At 53.0% G+C, this 23,400-nt stretch overlaps 9 protein-coding genes across 9 annotated transcripts; 4 read left to right on the top strand and 5 right to left on the bottom strand.

The window, feature by feature from the left end:
• Positions 1-561: 561 nt before the first annotated feature.
• Positions 562-2,475, bottom strand: ATEG_08504 (putative Golgi matrix protein; the record flags this gene model as incomplete). Its single annotated transcript, XM_001217089.1, has 7 exons — positions 562-785; positions 843-949; positions 997-1,276; positions 1,325-1,712; positions 1,808-2,224; positions 2,276-2,409; positions 2,466-2,475. The coding sequence occupies 7 exons, from the start codon at positions 2,473-2,475 to the stop codon at positions 562-564; spliced, it is 1,560 nt and encodes a 519-aa protein (XP_001217090.1).
• A 410-nt stretch (positions 2,476-2,885) lies between these two features.
• ATEG_08503 (putative DUF814 domain protein) lies at positions 2,886-3,776 on the bottom strand (the record flags this gene model as incomplete). The annotated part of the gene is made up of 4 exons (XM_001217088.1): positions 2,886-3,286; positions 3,340-3,466; positions 3,535-3,539; positions 3,704-3,776. The coding sequence occupies 4 exons, from the start codon at positions 3,774-3,776 to the stop codon at positions 2,886-2,888; spliced, it is 606 nt and encodes a 201-aa protein (XP_001217089.1).
• Positions 3,777-5,544: 1,768 nt separating this feature from the next.
• Positions 5,545-5,844, top strand: ATEG_08502 (uncharacterized protein; the record flags this gene model as incomplete). The annotated part of the gene is made up of 1 exon (XM_001217087.1): positions 5,545-5,844. One exon carries the CDS (start codon positions 5,545-5,547, stop codon positions 5,842-5,844), a length of 300 nt encoding a protein of 99 aa, XP_001217088.1.
• Positions 5,845-7,442: 1,598 nt separating this feature from the next.
• On the top strand, positions 7,443-8,339 carry ATEG_08501 (NAD(P)-dependent oxidoreductase; the record flags this gene model as incomplete). The annotated part of the gene is made up of 1 exon (XM_001217086.1): positions 7,443-8,339. The coding sequence occupies one exon, from the start codon at positions 7,443-7,445 to the stop codon at positions 8,337-8,339; it is 897 nt and encodes a 298-aa protein (XP_001217087.1).
• A 483-nt stretch (positions 8,340-8,822) lies between these two features.
• Positions 8,823-11,107, bottom strand: ATEG_08500 (glycerol-3-phosphate dehydrogenase GUT2; the record flags this gene model as incomplete). The annotated part of the gene is made up of 4 exons (XM_001217085.1): positions 8,823-8,929; positions 8,975-10,303; positions 10,354-10,613; positions 10,671-11,107. 4 exons carry the CDS (start codon positions 11,105-11,107, stop codon positions 8,823-8,825), a joined length of 2,133 nt encoding a protein of 710 aa, XP_001217086.1.
• Positions 11,108-13,546: 2,439 nt separating this feature from the next.
• Positions 13,547-15,275, top strand: ATEG_08499 (cytochrome P450; the record flags this gene model as incomplete). The annotated part of the gene is made up of 4 exons (XM_001217084.1): positions 13,547-13,915; positions 13,974-14,731; positions 14,788-14,906; positions 14,971-15,275. The coding sequence occupies 4 exons, from the start codon at positions 13,547-13,549 to the stop codon at positions 15,273-15,275; spliced, it is 1,551 nt and encodes a 516-aa protein (XP_001217085.1).
• A 557-nt stretch (positions 15,276-15,832) lies between these two features.
• Positions 15,833-16,201, bottom strand: ATEG_08498 (uncharacterized protein; the record flags this gene model as incomplete). The annotated part of the gene is made up of 1 exon (XM_001217083.1): positions 15,833-16,201. The coding sequence occupies one exon, from the start codon at positions 16,199-16,201 to the stop codon at positions 15,833-15,835; it is 369 nt and encodes a 122-aa protein (XP_001217084.1).
• Positions 16,202-18,604: 2,403 nt separating this feature from the next.
• Positions 18,605-19,162, bottom strand: ATEG_08497 (DASH complex subunit DAD2; the record flags this gene model as incomplete). Its single annotated transcript, XM_001217082.1, has 3 exons — positions 18,605-18,726; positions 18,801-18,860; positions 18,928-19,162. 3 exons carry the CDS (start codon positions 19,160-19,162, stop codon positions 18,605-18,607), a joined length of 417 nt encoding a protein of 138 aa, XP_001217083.1.
• Positions 19,163-19,696: 534 nt separating this feature from the next.
• ATEG_08496 (shugoshin family protein) lies at positions 19,697-21,817 on the top strand (the record flags this gene model as incomplete). Its single annotated transcript, XM_001217081.1, has 4 exons — positions 19,697-19,745; positions 19,808-20,246; positions 20,300-20,802; positions 20,853-21,817. 4 exons carry the CDS (start codon positions 19,697-19,699, stop codon positions 21,815-21,817), a joined length of 1,956 nt encoding a protein of 651 aa, XP_001217082.1.
• Positions 21,818-23,400: the final 1,583 nt, after the last annotated feature.

Below are 23,400 nucleotides of genomic sequence, written 5' to 3'. Positions count from 1 at the left end.
AGTATACATTCCAGTTTAGTATACATACATCTGCTTTATAATAGCAGACGAACCATGACACCCAGACTCCGAATGTATCCGAGAAATCGGCGAAGAGACGTATTCAGCAAGTGTCGATTTGCTCGAGCCCGTGGGGCCGGATACCCCGATTGGTCGGTACTTTTGCACTGGAGTTGTCCTTTAGTGTCTGATTCTATGAGGGGAGAGGCGTCAATGGGTGGGGGGAATAGGGGGTTCGTTGGAGGGGAATATACCAGCGCTGGTCGCCATTTTCCGAGTAGAGAAGCGCGGGAAACAAGGACAGCCACGGAAGATCGAGGCAGCAGCACGGGCTCTCAGGAGGAAATGCATACAAAGACAGACAGCCGTTTCTGGCGTGGAGAAACTATCCCGGTGCGGCAGAATCCTGAGGCGGTGGAGATTACGAGACAAACGCTGCAAACGGCCACCATCAGGGAAGAAACGAGTCTGATAAGATCCTGCTTATCGATACAGTACATGAATGATATTATCCTATCCTGTCAGTCTATCCCACAGTCTAAGAGAACGATCAAGCCTGTATCATGGCTTTGATTGTGCGCTCTCCTGGGCCGCCTGCGATTCCTGCTCCAGGAAATTGGACCAGAGCTCCGCCAGCGACTCCTTGCTCGCGTTTCCATTGTCCATGAACTCGGTGGCTAACGACGGCGTGCTGGGGGTGCGATGAACAGGCGTGCTGGGGACTCGAAGCTTCCCGGAGTTGCTTGATGCCCCAGGGCGTGCCAGGCCTGCCTGCTCACGTTGCTCTATTAAGGGTCAGTGTCTGAGAAATAAATGTGCAGTAGTTCTTCGGGTCTACGCACCATCTGTCCACCCTAAGAGGGCCGCAATAAGCTGCAAGATCTGGAACTTCTTTGGATCGGACCGATCCAGGGCGAGGAAATGTAGGAGATGATTTGTGACAATATGCCTGATGCCGTTAGTAGTGGTCGTTGCATATAAGAAGTTCATACATACCTATCAACATTGTCTTCTGGCTTCCCCTTCTTGAGAAACCGTAGTGCTTTTGTGAGATGATCATTCAAGGTCACCGCTTCATGTCGGAGTTTTCCGATGAGGAGATTCTTCTCCTTGACTTCTTTCTCGAATGGCCTCACTCGCTCAAGCTCTTCTTGAGCTTCGTGGAGAGACTTGTCTGCCTCAGATGCCTTCTTTTCGGCGCTCTGAAGGGCTTGTTTGAGCTCTTCGACTTGAGCGTCGGAACTCTCGACAAGTTCGCGGAGTTCTTGCTTGCGGGCTGAAAGAGTCAGCTACTATATACGTGGTCTCGCTCGGGATCTCTTACCTGTCTGGATCTCTTGCAGGGCCCGCTGTAACCCGTCAACTGTCGACTGCTGAGAATCTCGTTCAGCTGCAGCCCTTTCATAGGCATCCCTGAGATTGGCGAGCTGCTCTTCGAGATCAACCACCTTCTCGCCCAGATTCTCCCGGATGGATCGCTCCTCCATCGCCAGGACCTCCCAGTTATGCATCGCTTCCTTGGCCTGTTCGAATTCTGTCTGGAGGTAGGATTCCTGTTCGAGGAGCTCTTCCTTCTCCTTCAACCAGTTCTGCTGGGACAGGTTCGTTCGGTCCCGTAGGGTCGAGATCTCCTTCGACTTCTGCTCGTTGTCTTCGGTGAGCTCCTCGATCTCAGAGCTCTTCGCCTTCAGTTCCTCTTCCAACGACGTGTTCTGGTCTTCCAGTTCTTCGATTCTTGACCTTGCTTGGGAATCTCCTCCTGTTGCGAGGTCAGTGACTGCATCTAAACCTGACCGGAGCGACATACAGCATCTTCTCGCAGCCTTTCGCCCAGCTGCGACTTGATCGTATTGACCCGCTCCAGGAGTTTCTGGAACTGCGTCTCGGCATGTTCTTTTTTGCTCTCGGCATCGTCCAACTTGTGCTGTAGCGCTTCCATCTCTTCGCGGTGTTTGGTCTGGATCTCCTCCAGAGACTTCCGCATATCCGTCACTTCTGCGCGCAGAGAATCTCGGTCTCGTACCAGAGCGTCGAATCGGTCCTCCGATTGAAGCGTGTCGGCGGGTGGGTTGGGATCGCCGTCGACTTGTTTCCCGTTGTCTTCATCGTCTCCGTCGTCATCGGACTCGTGTTTCGAGGCAGCGTCGGGGTTGGTCTCGTTATCATTCGTCGCTGCATCGTGGGGCTCTGTCGCGGGCTGGTCGCTGGTGCTGGGCTGTTCGTCCTGTTTCGTCTCAGTAAGACTGTCAATTGACTCCAAAAATCATTGCCCTACGCTTGGTTCTAATGGTTCCTCCGCCTCGCCATCGTGCTTCACGGCGGATTGATCCTGGGACTCGACGGCGCTGTTCTCCGCTTCCTTGGCCTTTGCGGCGGCCTTGTTCTTTTTCTTGCTTTTCGATTTCCCGCCTAGTCGAGCCATTAGTCACGACAATCAGGCAATAGTATCGCCAGGTTCCTCATACCTTCAGGCATTTTTCCTTTGTGTGGTTTCCGGGGATGGGAGAGCGGGTGTCTGAGATATGGGGGTACGCAATCCGCGAACGGCTGCGAGAACGGGCCATAGCTGTCAACATCACTAGCGCGGGACTCCTTCCGAACACCGCATCTCGCTTAGTACGACCTGCTCTGGATGAGCATTACGGAGTACATTGTCTTTGATATATTTAGAACTATTTTAATGTATGTATAATCTATATTATTTAAGCCAGTTTATTAAGTCACACTTAGTTCACCTTGCAGAATCTGCATCTCTTCGCTGGATCAACCGCGTATCAATACTACTTACTTCATTAACGTCAATTATCTCGTAAAATAAAGCAGCGCAATTAGAACCAGAATGCAATCGTCGAGTCCCATTGATGATAAGCAACGCAGTCCAGCCATCACATAAAATCATCCAGAAAATCCGGATCTCGGTCCTGATTGCTGCTGGCCTGCATATTCTCTTCGCTGAACAGATCGTCATACGCATGACTCTTCTGCCATTTGAGCTGCTCCCTCTCGCGTTTCTCCTGCTTCTCGCGCGCGCGCTGCTCCTCCCTCGTTTTCCGCTCCTCCCTCCGCTTCGCCGCGAGGTACTCCTCCTTCTCGGCCTTCAGGTCGGGGAACTTCTCCACGCGCGTCTTGTTCAGCCGGTTGACGATGGGGTTCTCGCGCTGCGCCACGAGCACCTTCTTGACCAGCCGCGGGTTGTGGAACGACACCTGCCCGGTGGCCATGGACCCGTCCTTCTTCAGGTTGTCCCAGGGGGTGTAGATGATGGTGATGTTGTCTTTTTTGTTTCCTGCGCTGCGTCAGCCCTGTCTTTTGTCTTTCCGCTCGCGGCGACCTGCGAACCTTCAATCGAATTCGCCTTGGTGAGCTGCGCACAGTCCTCGATCAGCGGCGCGGGGATGTTGTCCCATGTTTCGCCTTCGCGGAGGCGGAGGTAGACGTGTGCACTGGAGAGGTTGTCGACGTGGAACTGTACGGGTTAGTTCTGTCGTCCGTGGTCGGGGAGCAGAGGATCGCAATCGGGAGTGGAGGACGCACGCACCCTGTGAGGGATCGAAGAGGCAAATATCAGCAGTAGCTCGATGGTGTTTATGCAGTGGTGGTGGCACAATACCAGACATCCTTTTCTAGGCCGTATTTGATCAGGTCCTCATCTGAGGGGTTCAGGTCAGACGGCGTGTCGTGAGCGGGCGGAGGAGGACCGTACTCTCGAATTTGTCTTTTCCAACGTAGATGAACGCCGCGGGGGAGACGACGTTTGACGTGAAGTAGTAGACCATTTTGTCGGTTGAGGAGGAGGAGTATAATGTCGTCAATGGGTATGGCTGAAGGCCGAAGAAAAAGGCGGGGAGCAGATTTCGCCGATACATGTGGGGACGGTCGATGCATACCTAGTATAGTTCTGATTAGTCATGTCGATACTTTCACCAAGTACCTATGAGAAAATAAAATGGAGAGTTCTCCGGGTTGTTTATTATCAGTCTTAATCAACAGATGACTCGTCTCTGTTTAGAGGATTGTAGGGTGTAATAGTAAGAACAAGCTGACTGCAGCCTATAGCTATACCTATGTTAAGAATATGCTCTGCAAGATATCTCCCTTTTCCGGCACAATGCAGTATCTGGTACTAATTTGTGTCATATCCAGCGCATACAACTTACGACATCTGATGGGTCACTTCAACCTGCCGACAGACAAGCGAGTCACACAGACAGCTCAATGACTGCGTCTGGCTATTGGTTGAGTATTGACCGACAATAATCCGAACGGCATCTGGTGGAGCAAACAACAGACAGAGGGTTGTATACAGGTCACCCATGCGATTCCCCCGGCGTTGCGTTGTGCTCCCGGATCCATTGGCAACCGGACGGGTGCAGATGTGGCATGGTAGTAAGGGTTAGGGCGGAGGTGTACTGGATGAAGATCCGAACGTTTGAGAGGGAGGTATAAAGAGGTATAAATATAGGATTAAGCTAAGCGAACATGTATAAAGTGTATATTATACTACGCTATACTACGCTAGTCATTAGTAGGAATCCGGGTAAATGGTCGGAAAGGAATGCCTTGCGCACGACTCATGCAGCGATGGCCCTATCGAGCTGCGAGTCATTTTCATCTCCCCATGACTCCGGCCACTAACTGCGTTTGAGACTGAAACCCACTCGGATGTCTCCACTTGACTCGTGTGTTTCGACTCATAACAAGCATACGCAGTAACAACATCATAGTGCCAAGAGCCAGAGCGGAACCTCTGTCAAGGCCGGAGATTATGCCAGGACCGCCGGACGTCAACCTAAACGTTAGGGCACGTAAGCTCCGTACACCGATGTTTGAGCCGCTCGACCCGGAGGGGCAAACGAGTACACTACCTGGTACACTACCGTACCTACCTAGGTAACTACTACCGAGACCCTAATCCGATCTGTTCCAACCGAAGGAAAAACCGTTACACCATCACCAAGAAGCTGGAAGGGTCGGGAGATTACAGGCTGGTCCCGCGGGTAAGCCCGTACTGACCCCCACCCGCCACATGGTCGTGAATTTCTCCCAATTTTTTCCCTTTTCTCTTCTAACGGAGATGGGTTTCGGCTCGTCTTCCGGGGAGACATCCGAATGCTTCCATGCTCCCTCCGGTTGGATGAGGCCGGCAGACACTACATATATCATACGCATGCAATCTACCATGACCGGACCGAACAACTAAGCCAGGCAAAGAGACAGACCATTTACATTTCATATTTAATACATATTTAATATTCCATCCTTCCTTTCTTTCTTTATCCATGATTATACTTATTACTTGTACACAAACTTGATCCACGATTGCCCACTTGCCCCCTGCTCCACCCAACATGCGTTAATTTGAAAAAGGTTTGCCCGTCCAGAGATTTCTCGGACGAGATTATTTATTCCGTCGTTTCCTCCTCGCTCGTCGCTTCTGGAGCTCGTCTCGAATCCGCCCGTTGGTCTTCCTTTCGTCCCTTTCGGATCCCCTCCCAGCCTGAGAGCCCCTCCGGCATCCTCCCGTTGCACCATCTGCCGGTCACAATGGCCAATTCCACCTCGTCATCCGGCCAGGCCTCCTTTCGTCCGGCGTTGGACCACGCCAGAAACTGTGAAGACGGCAATATCGATGCGGAAACATCCCAGATCCTCGAGGCCGCCATCGCAGATCTATGGCGCCGCATCGAGGCCCAACCGACTACCTACACCCTGACCAGTGACGAATTTGCTCTTTTCAACTATTTCATCAAACGCTTTAGTGGGAATCCCGTCGCGCGGGACGCGATCGCCCGGTATTGGGATAATATTGGGCGGAACGGGGGCAGTCCGACAGCAAAGACATAACGAGCGGGAGATGTCTTTCACCTATCTTGCTCGAGACGAGATCTTGAGCCATTTCAAGACTTCGACACTTTCTCATCGTCCATCCTCCTCGACATGCAGAGGGAGCCGGCGGACATGAGCCAGCAGATCGGCTCCGTCCACTGCGGCGGTTGGTCCCCGTTGTGCTCGTAACGACCCGGAGTCATGTCTGAGCCACATATGTGCGGCCCTAGACGAGGCCGATACCTTCATCGAATCCTGGGTCACTGATATGACCGGAACCGCGGGCTGCAACATGGATGCTGTGTTCCAGAAGAGTTTATCTTGATACACGGAGGGATCCCTCTAGCCTCCGTTTCTTTCTTGTCAATTCTTTATAACTATTTCTGTCAATATCACTATTGAGCGGGCTCACCTTTGTTTTGCATCTTGTGCAGTCATCTCATAATCCGTTCTGTCAGCTGTTATTCTATGTATAGATGATGCTATACGATACGCCATCTGAGCATCTCGATATGATAAGATATGTGCAGGGGTAGGGAGAAGTTTCCGGGATTCCCCTATGAGATAGTCATCCGCTATGATGTGTGTCTACGCAGAACGCTCAAGATTTGCTTCAGACGACCTACATATGTGTGTTGTTGGATAGGATAATGTTCACGGTGTCGGCGTCTGTCAACTCAGTACACTTGAAGCTCCCTTCTTTGTCTGTTGTGTACATACTCGGGATAATACACTCCGGTATGTGGAACCACAACGGGTAGCGACATCCGGAGCATGTCACTGTTTTGGTCCCCTGGCATTAGTCTGTAACTGCTGGTTTGCCGAGTTCCGTCTGTGGACGTACATCGTTGATGTGGCCCAATGACATGCTATCCTGCCGGACGGAATAGAAGCGATGTCTTTACGGAGTACATTCCAATAGGCAAGTATCTGAGTGTCAAAGACAGCATTGCAGGTGCAGACGGAATTTTGTATCCTTATTTATAGACAGCCTGAAACATGTAGCTTGTTTAGGACTAGCGCAGTAGACAACACCCGTTTCGTCTTTATCTTCATCTTCATCTTCGTCTTCATCTTTACCTCTAATATACATTATGTGACTGGCATTCCACCAGTAAGGCTTTCTATATGTCTAACGGAAGTCAACATGCTCGCTCATTTCTGTTATATTCTACTCACTGTAGTCACCCGTTCCTAGCTCTGCTTGTCATTGACTTTAGTATCACCATAGATTGTCGTTCCTCGGTTGACTCCTTGAGCCTACCTCGTGTCATTCCAGTTCCTCTGCTTACCCAATATGTGTCTGTGAGTCATTTCATGTGCTCGATCTGTCTTGCATCTGTATACATTGGTAAGCGCCAATGCCAACCTAAGTGGATAGCCAAGCTGGAATACGAAGGCCAATATCGCAGAACACGAAGTCAATATCACAATATCAGAACCTCACCGAATGTTTGATTTCAAATAACATGACAATTAGTGATGATTGGAAATCAACCGTATAGAACAGGCATCAGCTACAGCCAGGAACCGATGTCAACCTATATAAAGACCCAATCCTTCTACTCCATCCTCAACCTCAACCCACCGATCAACACTACTAAACATAACCAGCGATGGCTACCACCACCACCACCACCAAACTGACCATCTTCGGCCTCGGCGCCATGGGCACCGCCATGGCCACCCAATTCCTCAAACAAGGCCACACCCCGACAGTCTGGAACCGCACCGCCGCCAAAGCAAACCCCCTCGTCGAACAAGGCGCCCACCTGGCCGCAACAATCCCCGCCGCCATCGCCGCCAGCCCCCTCCTCATCTTCTGTCTCCTCGACAACGCCGCCGTAGAACAAACCCTGGCCGCGGGCCCGCCCTCCCTCGCGGGGAAAACCATCCTCAACCTCACAAACGGCACGCCCAGCCAGGCCCGCCGCCTCGCCACGCTCGCCTCCGCGCGCGGCGCGCGCTACTTCCACGGCGGCATCATGGCAACCCCCGATATGATCGGGGCGCCGCACGCGGTGATTCTCTACAGCGGCGGCGGGTCTGCTGAGACCTACGCGTCCGTCGAGGGCGTTCTCGCCGTGCTCGGGTCGGGCAAGTACCTAGGCGACGATGCGGGGTCGGCCTCGCTGCACGATCTGGCGCTGCTGTCGGGCATGTATGGCCTGTTCGCGGGGTTCTTGCATGCCACGGCGCTGGTGCGCTCTGAGGGAGAGGGTGTCTCGGCGACGGAGTTCCTGGGGCTGCTGGCGCCGTGGTTGCAGGCTATGACGGGGTATCTGGGGCTGCTGGCCAGGCAGATCGATGATGGGGTGTATACGGCGCAGACGTCCAATCTGGAGATGCAGCTGGTTGCGCTGGAGAATGCGTGCGCGGCGAGTAGGGAGCAGGGGGTTTCGGCGGAGGTGATGCTGCCGTTGAAGGGGTTGGTGGAACGCGCTGTGCGGGAGGGGAGGGGAGGGCATGATATTTCGAGTTTGATTGATTATTTCAGGAATGCCTCTGTATAGTTGCAGTTGTGTACTTGTATAGATAGGTGAAGTGGAGCCTTTAGTTCCTTTCTGCATTAGCGCAGAGCTACTCCAACTTTTCCCCAACCTCTCTTCCCCAGGTACAGCTATATCAACCTATAAGCCATTCATATACTATACTATATAATATACTGTACATGCGCTTCCACGGCCTCCTCGGCCCCCGCTCCATCCGCCGCAGCCACAACACTCACAATCTACTAGACGGCGATATCTCGGGGTGTGTGTTATATTGTTGGGGAGGAAGCGGGCAGTCTGTTTGATGGGGAGGTCGATATAGTAGAGGGTCATCCACTAGAGAGGATATGCCGTATCCAACTGGAACATCTCTAATATCCTTATGAGCTACTGACTTTTTGGGTGCAGGCGCAGCCACAGCCACAGCACAGCATTGTATAAAAACAAAATAATAGTATACAATCAGTGTATATTAAATACATGGGCTCTATAATCATTACTCATCTATTTGTTTGCTGGCGACTCCGGGTTCAGAGGTTGCGTCGATTCAATCGGCGTCTTGGCCTCCACTCGGATATCACTCTCCAGCACATCGGCGGGAGGGTCTGCTTCTGTTAGCGATTGATTACTTGACGGCTGAGGGTTGAGCTACTCACCAATCCGAGAGGCCAACTTCCGTTGCGCAATGTGTGTCTCCTTAACCTTGCCGGCTTCCACCGCTTCCCGGGACATCTCCAAAAGGTTCTTCGGAAGTCCCATCGACGACAGGAACTTGACGCTGTCCTTCCACTCCACCTCCTTTCTGTTGGCATCCCACTTGAGTTCTTCGCCCATCAGATCAATGATGTTCGGGAGCGCCTCCAGTGCCGCCTCCGCGTTCAGGAAAGCCAAGCGCGTTCTGCGAGCAATGACGTCCACCGCAGTCTGAGCATATTCATGGCGCACCGCATATCGGACCTCGCCATCGATGAAGGGGTAGAGGGGCGAGATGCGTTGACCGCGCACAGGGAAGCGCATGGTAGTGGGAGAAGACAGCGCCGCCACTTGCCAGGCCCGGTCACCGTACGACTGGGTAAGATGCTGAGCCACGTCGGTCTCCAGGCCAAAGTGCTGGATCAGGTTGATGAAGAGGGTCTTCGAGTAACCATGGGCTCCGATCAAGCGGACCTGGTGGGTCTGGCAGGATCCGTCGAGCACAGCGCCATCGGCAACCAGGCCGCTTCCTCCGACACCGCTAATATCCGGGACATTGGAGACCGCGCGCGGCTTCAGTCCGAACACATTGACTGCCTCATCAACAGCCTCCTCGGCCATCTGACGATACGTGGTCCACTTGCCACCCGCACAAGTCAACAGTCCCGAAGGCGATACGGTGATCAGATGGTTGCGGACCAAGGCTTCCGAGCTCTTCACCTTGGGGTCACGGACCAGAGGGCGGATTCCAGACCACGCGGCAAGCACGTCACTGCGCTCAACGTTGATGTCGGGAGCCAAGTAGCCACGGATCTCCGAAAGAATCCAGTTGATGTCTTGCTCAGAGGGGAGGGGTTGGGGGGTAATGTCCGTCGGCTGGTCCGTAGTTCCGGCAATGGTGTTTCCTTGCCACGGCAGGAAGAAGATAACACGGCCGTCCGAGGTGGACGGGTCAATGAGACCCATGTTGGAGGGGCTGTAGTATCCCGGGAGAATGACGTGCACACCAGCGCTGGGGGCCACGATCTCCTTGGTATCCGGCTCGTCCATCTTGCGAATTGAATCGGTGAAAGGACCAGTGGCGTTGATGATGCCCTTGGCCTTGATCGTGAACTCTTCTGCCTCCTGGCCGTTCCTGCCCGGGATCAGATCTTTGACAACGGCTCCGTTCAGCTTGCCGGACGCATCCTTGGTCAACCCCGTGACCTGCATGTGGTTGACAACGGTGCCACCGTACAAGGCGGCGGTCATTGCCAGGGACACGTTCATTCGGGAATCATTGTGGGCACCATCTGCACCAGTCAGCAAGGGGCATGCATATGCAGGCAACGGGTCGGCATACCGTAGTAAACCATAGCACCAAAGAGGTTATCCTTTCGCAGCATGGGGAACGCATCGATGGCCTTGCTCTTGGGCAGGAAATAGGAGGTCTCAATGCCCTCCGAACCGGCCAAGTAGTCGTAGAACTTCGTACCAACCCAGAAGTAGGGCGCCTGCCACCATTTCTGCACGGGAACCATGATGGGGAGCCAGCTGGACAAATGAGGCGCAGTGTTCAGGAAGTATTTGCGCTCTCTCAGGGCTTCTTTCACCAGTTTGTATCTAAGGCGGCGTTAGCGCTGATTTTGCGTGATGATGTCATCGCTGTCGACTACTCACTGGTTGTAGTCCAGTTCCCACACGGCCTTTTCCAGGTAGCGAACACCACCGTGGACCAGTTTCGTACTCTTACTGCTGGTTCCAGCACTGAAATCATCACGTTCGATGACAGCCACCTTCAGTCCGCGAGTGGCTGCGTCGAGGGCGATACCGGAGCCGGTCGCACCGGCACCGATGACGACGAGATCATATTCCTCCGACTTCTCCTCGGCGCTCCGTTTCAGATCCTGGATCTGCTGCAGGCGCGACTTGATGGAGGGGAAGCTGGGAGGGACGAGTTTGCCTTCATGATAACCTGGCGGAGGGACTGCGGGGGCTTCAGAGCCGGGAATGTTGCGGGGTCGGTAGGAGATGTAGAGGACACCGGCTCCGGCCGCCGCCGCGGCCGATGTGTAGAGCAGGGGTCGAAGGAGCTTGCGAGAATGACGAGAGGCCATTATACGGTGTATAGTGCAGAGGGGTCAAGATATGAATGTGAATATTCAGAGGCTCTATTGGATACCAATACTGGTCTATCCAGGCTGCGGGAGTTAGATGGTATTGAAGATGGAGACGCGACGCGATGGAAGACGAGGAAGAGAGAAGGGGGAGTAAGTAGTTAACATACCTTGTCGGTGCACGAAGTCAATGTCAGTGATGGGTAATAATGCGGTCGAAGAACCCCCGAAAATAAAAATGGGGAGATCCAGATGACGACTTGATCAATTGTCGTCGTGTAGACGGAGGGTGTAGAGGAATTGATGGAGGAGAGAGGAGGAGAGGAGAGAAGAAAGATTGTGAAGGATGAGAAAAGCAGAAGATAACTTCAAATAGGCCTCTGGGTCTTGGAATGCCGGGTAACCTTCCACGGGGAGAAAGGGAGGTGCGTCATGAGCAAACCGGGCAGAGCTGCTGCGTCTGAATCTGGACGGGGGTGGGGCCCTGATGACGGCGACGCGGCGGAAATCCTGCCGGCCCTTCCACCAATCCCACGCTCGGCAGCCCCCGGCGTGGGTGGATTTGGCTGCCTAAGTTGTCAGGCATCGAGTCCCGACCCTCTGCGTCCGCATGTGACCAGCAAAGATTTCCTCCCGAGTCCAGACTGCGCCTTTCTCTCCGAACAGAGCATTCGGTCCACTGTCGCGGCTCATCACGCGATCGATAGAGTCTGCCAGAGTCATACTGAGTAGTAGAGTATAGTGTGTGGGCATCGGGAATCTTTCCTGTTCCATACGGTCCTATGCAGGTACATATACGAGTAGGTAAACTCTGTATACATCAGTACATATCTCTCAGATCAATCTTGCCATTGACCTACTTAGGCAGTAAAATGGAGTCCCTATGCCCTCAATTGACTTACCAGTACTCCGTACTCCTACGGTATGACTATCCATTGTTGGATCCACTCTGTGCCCAGACCCTGGGAGCAGGTGGGTACAACAAGACCAGGTTTACTCCGTACGAACAGGCCATATGATATCAATGCCTTTGTCGCATCATTAGGTCTCGTACCTGGCTACGAGTACCAACTTTGAGTATGGTTGTCCTAGAATGGTTATAGAGCCACTGCTCTCTACCAAGAATCACTCAATGTCCCCATAATGATGTGATTGATGTGATGGCAGGTGGGATCTAACCCTTATCAGTCAGGTTTTGTGGTCCGACTGACTGCCTCCACTGTGACGCTCATGTGAGGACGAAGAATTTTCCCCCTGGATGCGGATCCCCCATAGTCAATGCAAGGCTTAAATTTCACTGCCTCCTATGGTCATTGTGTTCATTACCTATTTTTAACCCTGAATCCCATTATCCGTATCATGCTATTATGCGGCTTTCTTTTTCTTCCCAGTACTGAGTGTCGGTCGTCAACCGATGATCGATGTACTCCATGATGACTCCCGATATCGAATTGAAGAATTGAAGTATGAAATGTCCGATTAGCCAAGTCTCTTGTTTGATTCCATTTCCACGAATCATTTCATAACTCTGTGCACGGGGATTATGTCAGCTCGTATAACACGAGATCCGGATGCAGGCATCCAAATCCAAACTGATGTTCAGTCATGGGTGTTAAAATAAAAAAAAATAAAAAAAGAAGCATATATATGTTAAGGCAATGAGATGCCACGATCGGGGAGCTTATCTTGTGGCTTATCTTGCAGTCAGCCACAAGACCCATTGACACTTTCAAGGATGGAAGATGGGTGTTAGTCGAGTTCTCACACATCAACAAGAATTTGGCTGGTGCAGGGTCCATTACCTGCACCGACTCTCTTTATCAACTTCTCGATCATGGTCCGTCGAACTCCCTCTGAATATCCCTCCCTTCAGGAGTGACTGTATAAAAGTACAGTCAGGCCAGACTCACTGTTCTGAACAATCTCTCTTGGCTCGTATCCTCGGTCGATGTTTAGAGTAGGAGAATGTGTCCCACTAAACTACCTCAAGTCGCACAGAGCGCTGTGTAGGTAGACCAACCACGACAGATGCCCAAAGAGAATGAATCAGTGGAATACATACCTAGGTAGGGTACCTACCTACCTAGCTTGCCATGTTCCACAGCGCAGTCTGACGTATTCCATCCCAGAGCGGAAACATTCCGGGTGCGGAATGACTCGGTTGGATGGGAGGACGAACACCACCTCGCAGCGAATGAAGGAGCGCAGATTGCATGGCTGACCCCGGACATTGGATCTGGAGAGTGTGGGGTAGACAGAGTGTCTACCTGGCTGCAACGGAAAAGTTCCTCTATGCAAGCCCAGGACGGAGAATTGTCCACACGACAACAGACATGCCTGACATTATTTAATCGTATCTACGGACGTACCCTGCCTGCGTCTTTTTTCTTCAGCGCAGAGTCGAGCTACATCTTCTAGACAGACGCCTACCTACCCGATATGGCCATCGCGGCAGCCCTCGCCTCCCTGCAAAGGAGCGCTGTTGACCATCCGCTGCAGTCGCTAGCTGTCGCCGCTCTCCTTGTCCCTATCATCTATGTCATCATCAACGAGTTCATCCGGGCGTCTGCCCGTGTGCCCGGCTTCAAGGGCCCGCGCGGTCTGCCGTTGATAGGAAACCTCGCCCAGATCCGCACAAACGCCGCCGAACAGTATCGCCTCTGGTCCAAGACCTACGGACCCGTGTACCAGATCCAGCTGGGAAACATCCCTGTGATTGTCGTAAACTCGGCGGCCGCAGCCAAGGTGCTTTTCGGACAGAATGCGCAGGCCCTCAGCTCTCGTCCGGAATTTTATACCTTCCACAAGGTGACTTTCCATTCATCCAGTCTTGCAGGGAGTGAGTGGCTAACTCTGATGTATGTAGATCGTCTCCAACACCGCCGGCACAACCATCGGCACCTCCCCGTACAGCGACTCGCTGAAGCGGCGCAGAAAGGGCGCCGCGTCCGCCCTCAACCGCCCATCGGTCGAGTCTTACGTGTCCCACCTGGACGTGGAATCGAAGGCCTTCGTCGCGGAGCTGCTCAAGTACGGCGACGCGGGCAAGACCCCCGTCGACCCGATGGCCATGATCCAGCGTCTCAGTCTGAGCCTCGCGCTGACCCTCAACTGGGGCGTGCGTGTCGCCTCCCAGGAGGAGGAGCTCTTCGACGAGATCACCCACGTCGAGGAGGAGATCAGCAAGTTCCGCAGCACGACCGGCAACCTGCAAGACTACGTGCCGCTGCTGCGGCTGAACCCGTTTAGCTCCAACTCGCAGAAGGCGAAGGAGATGCGGAACCGTCGCGACAGGTACCTGAACGGGCTGAACCGGGATCTGGACGACCGCATGGAGAAGGGCATCCACAAGCCGTGCATCCAGGCGAACGTCATCCTAGATAAGGAGGCGAAGCTCAACGCGGAGGAACTCACCTCCATCAGCTTGACCATGCTGTCCGGCGGGCTGGACACCGTGACCACGCTCGTTGCGTGGAGCATCGGCATGCTGGCGAAGCGCCCAGACATCCAGGAGAAGGCGTTCAAGGCGATTGGCGAGTTCTACGGCGAGGACGAGCCGATGTGCGACGCCCACGACGACCAGAAGTGCGCCTACGTTGCTGCCTTGGTGCGGGAATGTCTGCGGTAGGTCTGCCTCTGTCCGCATCCTGCAAGTCATATCTAACCCTGCTGGTTGGTAGATTCTTCACCGTGCTCCGTCTGGCCCTCCCCCGCACCTCCATCCGAGACATCACCTACAACGGCGCCGTCATCCCCAAGGGCACCGTGTTCTTCCTGAACGCTTGGGCCTGCAACATGGGTACGCTACCAACCCCTGAAATTATTAGCCCTTGAAACGCCATAAGCTAACTCACGCCCTGCAGACCCCGAAGTCTGGCACGACCCCGAGGAATTCCGGCCAGAGCGCTGGCTCGAGCAGCCCGACGCGCCCATGTTCACGTACGGCATGGGCTACCGCATGTGCGCGGGCTCGCTGCTGGCCAACCGCGAGCTGTACCTGGTGTTTATGCGCACGCTGAACAGCTTCCGCATCGAGTCGGACGAGGACATCAACTGGCACCCGGTGAAGGGGAACTCGGACCCGACGAGTCTGGTGGCCATCCCGCAGAAGTACAAGGTGCGGTTTGTGCCGCGGAGCGAGAAGGTTCTTGCGCAGGTGGTGGCGTAGACGGGGTGTTTGCTTGGGTATGTGGTTTGTTCCTGTTGGTTGGGCACGGCGGTGTATCATTGGTTCAAGACGTGCGTGATATATTTTATTTCTGTTATATGAAGACAGAGCGAGGATGTCTCATTCTAGGTTGCTCTCTGCCATGTACCGCGGGGGGTACATGCAAGAGCAAGGGACATGTCTAGCCACGCCGGGCCATTATTATCCTACAACATTGAAAGTGGTACAAAAGAAAGTGCCCCCAAAAAACCGATCTGCTCCGATTCAGATGCCAAGATTCGTCAACGCCATCCATCCACATCCACATACAACCGTCCTAGACGTCAACGGTCGTAGACGTGCAGTGGTATCTCATTCTCCGTCGCCGACAAGCCTTCAAAGGCAACCCGCAATTCGGCGGGGTATGTTTTGAACAGTAAGAAAAGTATCATGTAGTCGTGGGTATTTAGCCCGACATCCGCGTCGGACTGCTCATGCAAAGCTGAAAGAACATAACGCATAGATAGGCACCCAGGAATCCCCGGAAGCCATGCACAAATGGAGGGCGTGCAACCCCCCTAAGCGGTCAAGCGTCTCTTCAAGTCGCGGACCGGATCGAAACAATTCGCGTAATCGCGCAGTTCGTTCTGAAACTGATCCACCAGCGCGGCGGCGGACGCCTGCGATGAGTGGCTCTTCATGGAGGAGAGGGACGTCTGCGACGAGGACGGCGAGAGCACGCGTGCTCGTGCTTGATCGTCGCGGGCGACAGGCTCGGGGCTTCGTGTCGACCGCACCGTCTCTGCGGGGGCGTTTCTGCCGGCAGAGAGGGAGGCGTCGGAGCTAAAGTCGAGCTCGGCGAGGCGGCAGGATTGGGAGCAGTATGGAGCTCCGAGGGTCTGCCGGTCACAGACCAGGCAGAAGTCGAGGGACCAGTCTGTTGCCATTGTGAGGGGGGTTATGTTGGAGGAGGAGCAGCGAGGAGGTGGGTTATAGGCGGTTGGAGTACAAGTGGTGATATGATGTGGTCATGCAAGAAATGGCGTGATGGCGAGAGTCGAAGGAGAGAATAACGACGGCTGCGCTGAGGATGATGCAAAATGATGCAAAGAGATATCGAAAGAAGGAGAGGAAAGAAGGAGCAATAATATAGACGATGGTGGTAGTTGATGGGATGTTGAATCAAACTACCTTGGTAGCAAAATGTTCTAGGCTCATCTTCACTGCAGACCAGCTTCGCTTCGCAGAATCAGGACGACAGCAGAGTCGAGTCAATGAGGGCGAGGAGAAAAGAAAAGGAGCATTCTATGAAGAGGGATGGCGCAAGAATGCGGGGAGACCGTGACAGCCAGAGGGTTGGGGTGGTGATGTTGAATGTGAAGGCAACCAGAGGAATGGGGAGTGGTGCAATATATGTCGGAGCCGGATAGCCGGGGGATATGTATAAACTATGTATAGTATGTACGAGGAAAATCATCAGAAAAATTTCAACCAGAAAAGGCGCATGCGTGATATTGCACCCTATTATTAGTGGCGAGGCAGAGGGATTTTCGAGCAACGTGCATATCTCTGCTACAATGATGTAGAGGTCCGAGGACTGACCTCGTACTAGTACTAGGCCTAATACCTACCTACCCAGACATCAGGTACTCTCTGTCCTCCAGGTACCTACATTATCTTCCATCCCATTCCACATCGGTCCATGTTCATCCGTGATGCCCTACGATCATCAATGTTGGGGAGTGCAGTAGTGTCCGAATGGAACCACCTGGTCTAACCACCAGCCATCACTACCCCACTGGGCTTAGAGGTCTGATCTCGCGCAGGGGAGCCTGCACCACTCATACTGCATGGAGGTGTTTCAGTGGCGACCGCGCTAGTTTCGACTGATGGCATCAGACCAGGCAGGTACTTGATGATATAGGAGAGTATTATGCAGAGTACCCAGAGTAGTCTGCTGTCTCTGAAAATACGAGTTCTCCGTATGGCATCATCAATGAACAAACTGTGGGGAAATGGATACTCTACTCTACTCCATCTACTCCGTACCGGACTACGGACTACGGACTAAACGGGTGATGCGCGGGTCCCGCGGCCCCTTGGCCAAAATACAGGATGGACCAACCCCTGATCCGACCATCTGCAGGTGGGAGAATGTGGCATTACTAACCCTCCCATACTAATAATGCAAAGTTTGCTGTCAAGACCAGCCGACTCTGGCCTCTGCTGCAGCCGTCTCAAAAGGGCAGGCTACTAACTCTCCTCCGTACGACTAGTGTCTCTCCTGCAGTAGAGCAGGCACCACTCAAGCCACTCACAGGCCCAACAACCACTGCAGACCGGTGGGGACGCGCAACGCTAGGCTACCCGGCGGATGATCCTGATGCTTTCTTTACCCATCGTGGCTCGAGCGCGTGGTCAAACACTTGGGGATCAAGCAGAATAGTACAGTAGGAGTACTCCATCCTAACTAAGATAGTATGTATGCCCGCACCATCTGGGGTCACACGCTCACTAGCCGTTAAGGAGAGATAAGAACCCCAGATATGATGCAGCTGGAAGCAGCAAATCAGCTGCAGTGGAAGACTAATACGCAGATGCACGACTGATTCGCTCGTGGTGGCCTTCGTGGGCTACCTCTCAGCTGCAGATGACAGGCGAGGAACTACTCCGTATCGCTTCAATTACCTTATTCTAGTGCATTCAAGAAAGACTCGTAACATTCATTCTTCCAATCGAGACACATCCTTACTAATTGATTGATTGACGAACTTGTAGAGCTGCTGTACAAGATACAGGCACATCTGGCCCCCAGCTATGAGCGCTGTGCTAAGCTTGTTACGCGCCCCAGGCGCAGACACCTGCAGATAAGCCGCGAATGATAAGAATTCCAATTTATCAACCTTCTCCATTGGTCGATATAACCCCATGCCGACATCAACCGATCCTTAGATATGATACAACAAGTAACGCAGCATGTCTAATGCCAGTCTATCACTGATAGTCGATCCGCTCATCTCCCTCTACCCACAAGGACCTGGAACCTGTCCTCACTCTTTGGTGCATGATCGGCTCCCGCCGCATGCGCTCTCCAAGGCTGACGACATCCCCACCAAAGCTCTCACCCGCGATACCCTTCACTCTGGGCTACATCATCGACAGCCGTATGGACCGGACCGCAGAGCCCAGTCCAGAGTGGTATTTCCCCACGTACCAGGATGGAAGACAATGCCGAGTCGTTCCATGTAATTATGTGGGGTTGATTCGTACGACAAATTGCTGTGCTCCAGCACGACGCGGCCTTTTCCCAAGCACATAGGCTGCCACAAAAGGACGAGTTGCTGCCTGACTCACGAATCGTCCGTCTTTTTTCGATCCTCAGCGGGAATGCGAACAAGAGTCGCCGGCATAAGAGGGGCCTGTGATTGTTCCGCCGTATGTCCTTCGGGTCCCTGGATCGCAGCAGCTTTCGCTTCAAGAAAGCATCCATGGTCAGTATACGAATAAAGAAAGGACCCGTGTTGAAATCAAAAAGAGTCGACTTACTCGAGGCCATACTAATCGCTCGTAGGACGTTGTCCCAATTGGCAAGGACACATGCAACAGCTAACAGAACCAAGTCAGAAGTCTTCACGGGATATTTCACCATCACGCCACGTCGAGGGGAACCCACCTTCCGTGCCGTCTTTGAGTGTGCCGATCTTGGTTTCCAACGCCTGCATCTGCATAGCCAGAGTGGCACTCATGTCGCGGAGTTGTTTCAAATTCTCCAACTCGGTCTTTTTGGCAGCAATTCGGGCGGCCAACGCAGACGATTGTTGCGGAGGGATTCCGGACAGATTGGGCTGGCGCAGGCCTGATGAGGACGATGCCCCGAGCATCGATGTTGGTCGCGAAGAATACGCCATGAGAACAAGTGTGATATCTCGGTAGTAGATGTTCGGTAGTACTTTTCGTTTTGTCGGACAAGTGTTGTGTAGGCGTGGAGAAGTTGGGCGTGAAGAGCGGGGTTCGTGAAGGGGAACTGAAGGCCGGTGTTGTTCTTATCGAGTCTCAATTCTCCGAACCTGGTCACAGGAACACACAGTTCGACCAAATGAAATCACTATTTCAGTGTCCGGAGGAATAGAGAATGAAAGATAGAGACGTCGAATCTGATGAAGATACGGCTACCATGACGCGGTGCCACCGCTTTCCTAAACAACAACCCGCCGTTGTCAACCTAACCCAATACGGACAAACGTCAACAACTCTAGGGGCATAGCGGAGCACATTCTGTTTACTCTCTTCACCGTACTAACAGTGCGACCGCAACACAATTCAAACCAAGGATCAGAAGACAGTTCCTCCTAAATATACACTATCAACAGTCCCTCTTTACCGTCTGTGAAGTGCTTGAATTATTATCGGCCGCAGGAGCCTGCGTCATCGGCCCCGAAAGGATGGCTCGCCTGAATGAATCAGCTGCTCCCGGCGAATCTCTAGAATCGCGTGAGTCCATACTCATTTCAAATCTCCCTTCTCTTCACGAAACCAAGCCTCTAACTGAACAGTCAAACGGCGGTTCGTGAGACAAAACCGTGAAATCGCTCGTGTCAACTCAATCCAATCTCTCCGCATCCGAAGCCTCGAATCGGAAGTCTCCCACCTTCTCGCCGAAAACGTGTCGCTTAGAGAGCAAGTTATCGCTTTGGGCAATGAGCTAGAGAGGTTTGAGGCTGCGAAGCTGCTCAGTGATGGCGTCTACGACATCAAGGCAAAATTGGACACCAAACTAGCGGAGCTCAACAATATCGTGTCGAACCTGGGAGCCCTACCGCGCAATTTCAACAAGTCCATCAGCCAGAATGATGGTGATGCTGCTCAGAATGTCTCTACTCAACACAGCCCAGCACTAAAGCCTCAAGGGCCCGACTCCAATCAAGATATCGAAGAAGACGGGCGCCTCCCTGTCATACTTGAAGATAAATACTACCCCCGGAAAACATTGGAGTAAGGAGAACCATCTATGGATAAGGGAGGTCATTATTTGCTGACGAACATAGGGCGAATGAACTGCGGGACCTAGCGAAAGAGAATGTCTCCGACTCATTCGGACCGGGAGCTCAATACCCAGAAGAGCACGACACACAGGCAGACTTACATGACGACTCCCTCGATACACCACTCCACGACGACGACCCTGAGCTCGATACACACTTTCTTCCACCGACGCTGGAGACAAGGAAAAAGAAACGACCAGGCCCATTGCCAATTGGGGAAGAACTGTCCAGACCAGATCACGACTCAGTCACACCAAAGAAGAACTCCAGTTACTTGCTGAAGTCTGGTGCGAAACGCAAATTCTCCTCCGAAGAAGATGAGGAATTCCAGCCTATTTCAACAGCGGATGACGACTTCCAATTCAGCCGCCCCAACCAATCACCGGCTAATGCAGAGGAAGAGCTTTCTCTGTCCGCGAAGGAAGAATCTCCAGTAAAAAGGCGAACTCAGCTGAAAGAAAGACGGGAGAACATTGCCCCTCCTAAGCGGAAAGCCTTGGAGCCAAGTAAGTCAAGAGAGGTTTTGATCAAGAACCCAAGACTAATCCGGAAGCAGAAAGCACAAATACTCGCATGGTCTCCCCGGGTAGACCACGAAAAGGAATTTCTTTGAACCGTGGCAAAAAAGTCTCAACGAGCGCCGATTCTCCGGATGACGAAAATCGCCAGTTTCGATCAGTCAAATCAGCGGATCAACGTGGACCGCAATGCAGGTCATTGAGCGAAGACCTCAACCATGACGACATCGAATCAGCCGAGCGAAAGGATCCTGAGAACGTTGGGACTGTATCTGAATCCCAAGCATCACAAGACTCAGCCCAGTTCGACATGTCCGACACCCCTGCAGACCAGGCCGAAACTTCGTCCCGGCCAACGAGACGCCAAAGAGCTGTCGTTAGCTACGCAGAGCCGAACTTGAGGGCCAAAATGCGACGCCCTACAAGTGAATTTATTGCTGCTGTTGGTGGAGACCAGGGGAGACGAGTATCCGGCTCTCAGCCTTCAAGAAAGTCACGAGAGCCTGAGCCGACCCCTGGAAGATCCGAATCGCCTGGTATTGAGGCGCCAGATGGCTCTTCTGGGCCTTCAGCGAGAAAGCGCAAAACTCTACCGGAGAAGCGTGATAGCTTGCCATGTCGAGACCTTGAGGATGAAACCAGAGACGACGCTCTTCCCGTCTCAATATCGATAGATCGCAAACATCCGAAAGAGTCGGACAACCAGTTCAGAGAGCCTCGTGCTCTAGAGGAGAGCTGCAGAAAGTCTACCAAGAATACGCTAAGAGCACTATCGAGCCTGAACAAACAATCTCGCCGGCACTCTTCTAACCCTACGGCCGCTACCAATATTTCGAGAATGGGCTCGCAACAGGCTTTCGATTCAGCTGCAGCTCTACATGAAGCTTCTATCCAACAAAAAGCAGACTTCATGAGTCCGGAGGCAGGAGGTGACACGGAACCAACTGTGTCTCTGAGACGGGGGCAACGGGCTGCGTCACGGAGGAAAAGCATGATGCTTTGAGTAGGCCCTCGGAAGAATTTCGAATGCCATTGCATGGCTTCCAGCTCAGTCCTTCCAGATTGTTTGATAGATACCCCTCGCAATATTTCAGGAACTTGTATGAAATTCCAAGACTGTCCCATAGTCGTCCTAATCCATGATGACGCTGGTACGCCACGCTTACCACAGCAGCCGTAAACCAGCGGTTGACTTCCCCTCTCAACAGCGGCCCGTATTCGCCAGCAATTTTCAATCGATAGCAGGCTGGGAGCGTATCTGGTGTAGACATGCCATTCAGCATCTAGAGTCTAGAATATCTTCCGAAATTGAATCGTAGTATTGCGCTCAAAGACCAGCTGCTTAGCGCCCCTTCGGTTTCGGCATTTTCTCATATGCATTAGGACTCGGCTTTCTTCGTTTCGTATGTCCCTTGCGATGATCGTGTGAACACGTCGAGCGCCCCCGAGACGCAGGCTGCGCAGAAGTATCTTTCTGCGAGCGATTCCCACCGCACGAGTCGCTGTCACTATCCGAATCTGACGAACTGGAATCCGATGACTCCTCCGAGCTGCTTTCGCCGATTGGCCGCGGTTTATGGTATATACAACACACTGTCGCCGCGAGAGAGTAGACGTCGTCAGTCAGCTTTGCCTTACGTCTGGAGACGGGTTGGGTGGGAGATGTCGGGGGTTAGCTCACCTTTCGAGCTCTTCTTGCCCATTCCTTCGTTGTCGACGACGTCTTCGCTCCAGCGGATGCGGCGGCTGGGGCCGGCATCTGTGTCTGCGTCGTCCCTGGTGTTCGTCGTGGGCGGTGCGTCCTCGGCTCGCAGCCTCAGTATGCCTGAGATGCCGGCTCGTTCGGGGGATAGCGACTCGACTCTGGATTGCGTCCCGCCGCTTGTTGGCTGGTGTCGTGTTTGAGACATGGTTTTCTGGTTAGTCTGGATGTGAAGTGAGAGGTTAATGGGACTTTATAGAGCAGGGAATCTGGGGTTGCATGAGGGCAAATCGTTCGATGTACGACGCCTGATGTCTCACCGCCTTTCGGACCTGCCAATCTGGGTAGGTGGGCGGCTTACTTAACCCCTCTCTGATGCCCGAGGCCAGTGACGCAATACAGTAGATGTAGTTACGAAGTATAAGAATTTGAGATAAAGATTCCTTGGCTTAATCTACAATGTCCCACTCAGCAAGTCACCAGTAGATATTCGATCCTCGATGTCCAAGGTATTCAACATCAAACCAAGCTACGTCTGCTTAGACCCAAAGGGAAGGACAACATCTGCACCAAACGCGCCTCGAATCAGCCATTGTTCCATGTCTGCAGAGGTGTTGATGGGCGCCTACTAGCCGCGGCAATAGTACTAGACCCAAGTTGCTCCATATCAGGCAGAGATAGGCTAAAGCAGATAACAACAAAGACAGAAGAAACCGCTTGAGGTGAAACATACATTTTCATCTTAGCAACAGGATAGATCTCTGGGTTCATAGCCCGTAGAAAGACCAGCCATCGAGGTGCTCTCCCTCTGAGGGTCTGGATCCCTTTGGATCCACAGCGACATATGCGGAGTGGGACACTTCAGCGCGCAACTCCTTGTCTAG

The sequence above is a fragment of the Aspergillus terreus genome, genomic scaffold, assembly GCF_000149615.1.
Source record: "Aspergillus terreus NIH2624 scaffold_13 genomic scaffold, whole genome shotgun sequence".
In the NCBI taxonomy this organism is placed as follows: domain Eukaryota; kingdom Fungi; phylum Ascomycota; class Eurotiomycetes; order Eurotiales; family Aspergillaceae; genus Aspergillus; species Aspergillus terreus.
This window is presented reverse-complemented; position numbering and strand designations above follow the sequence as displayed.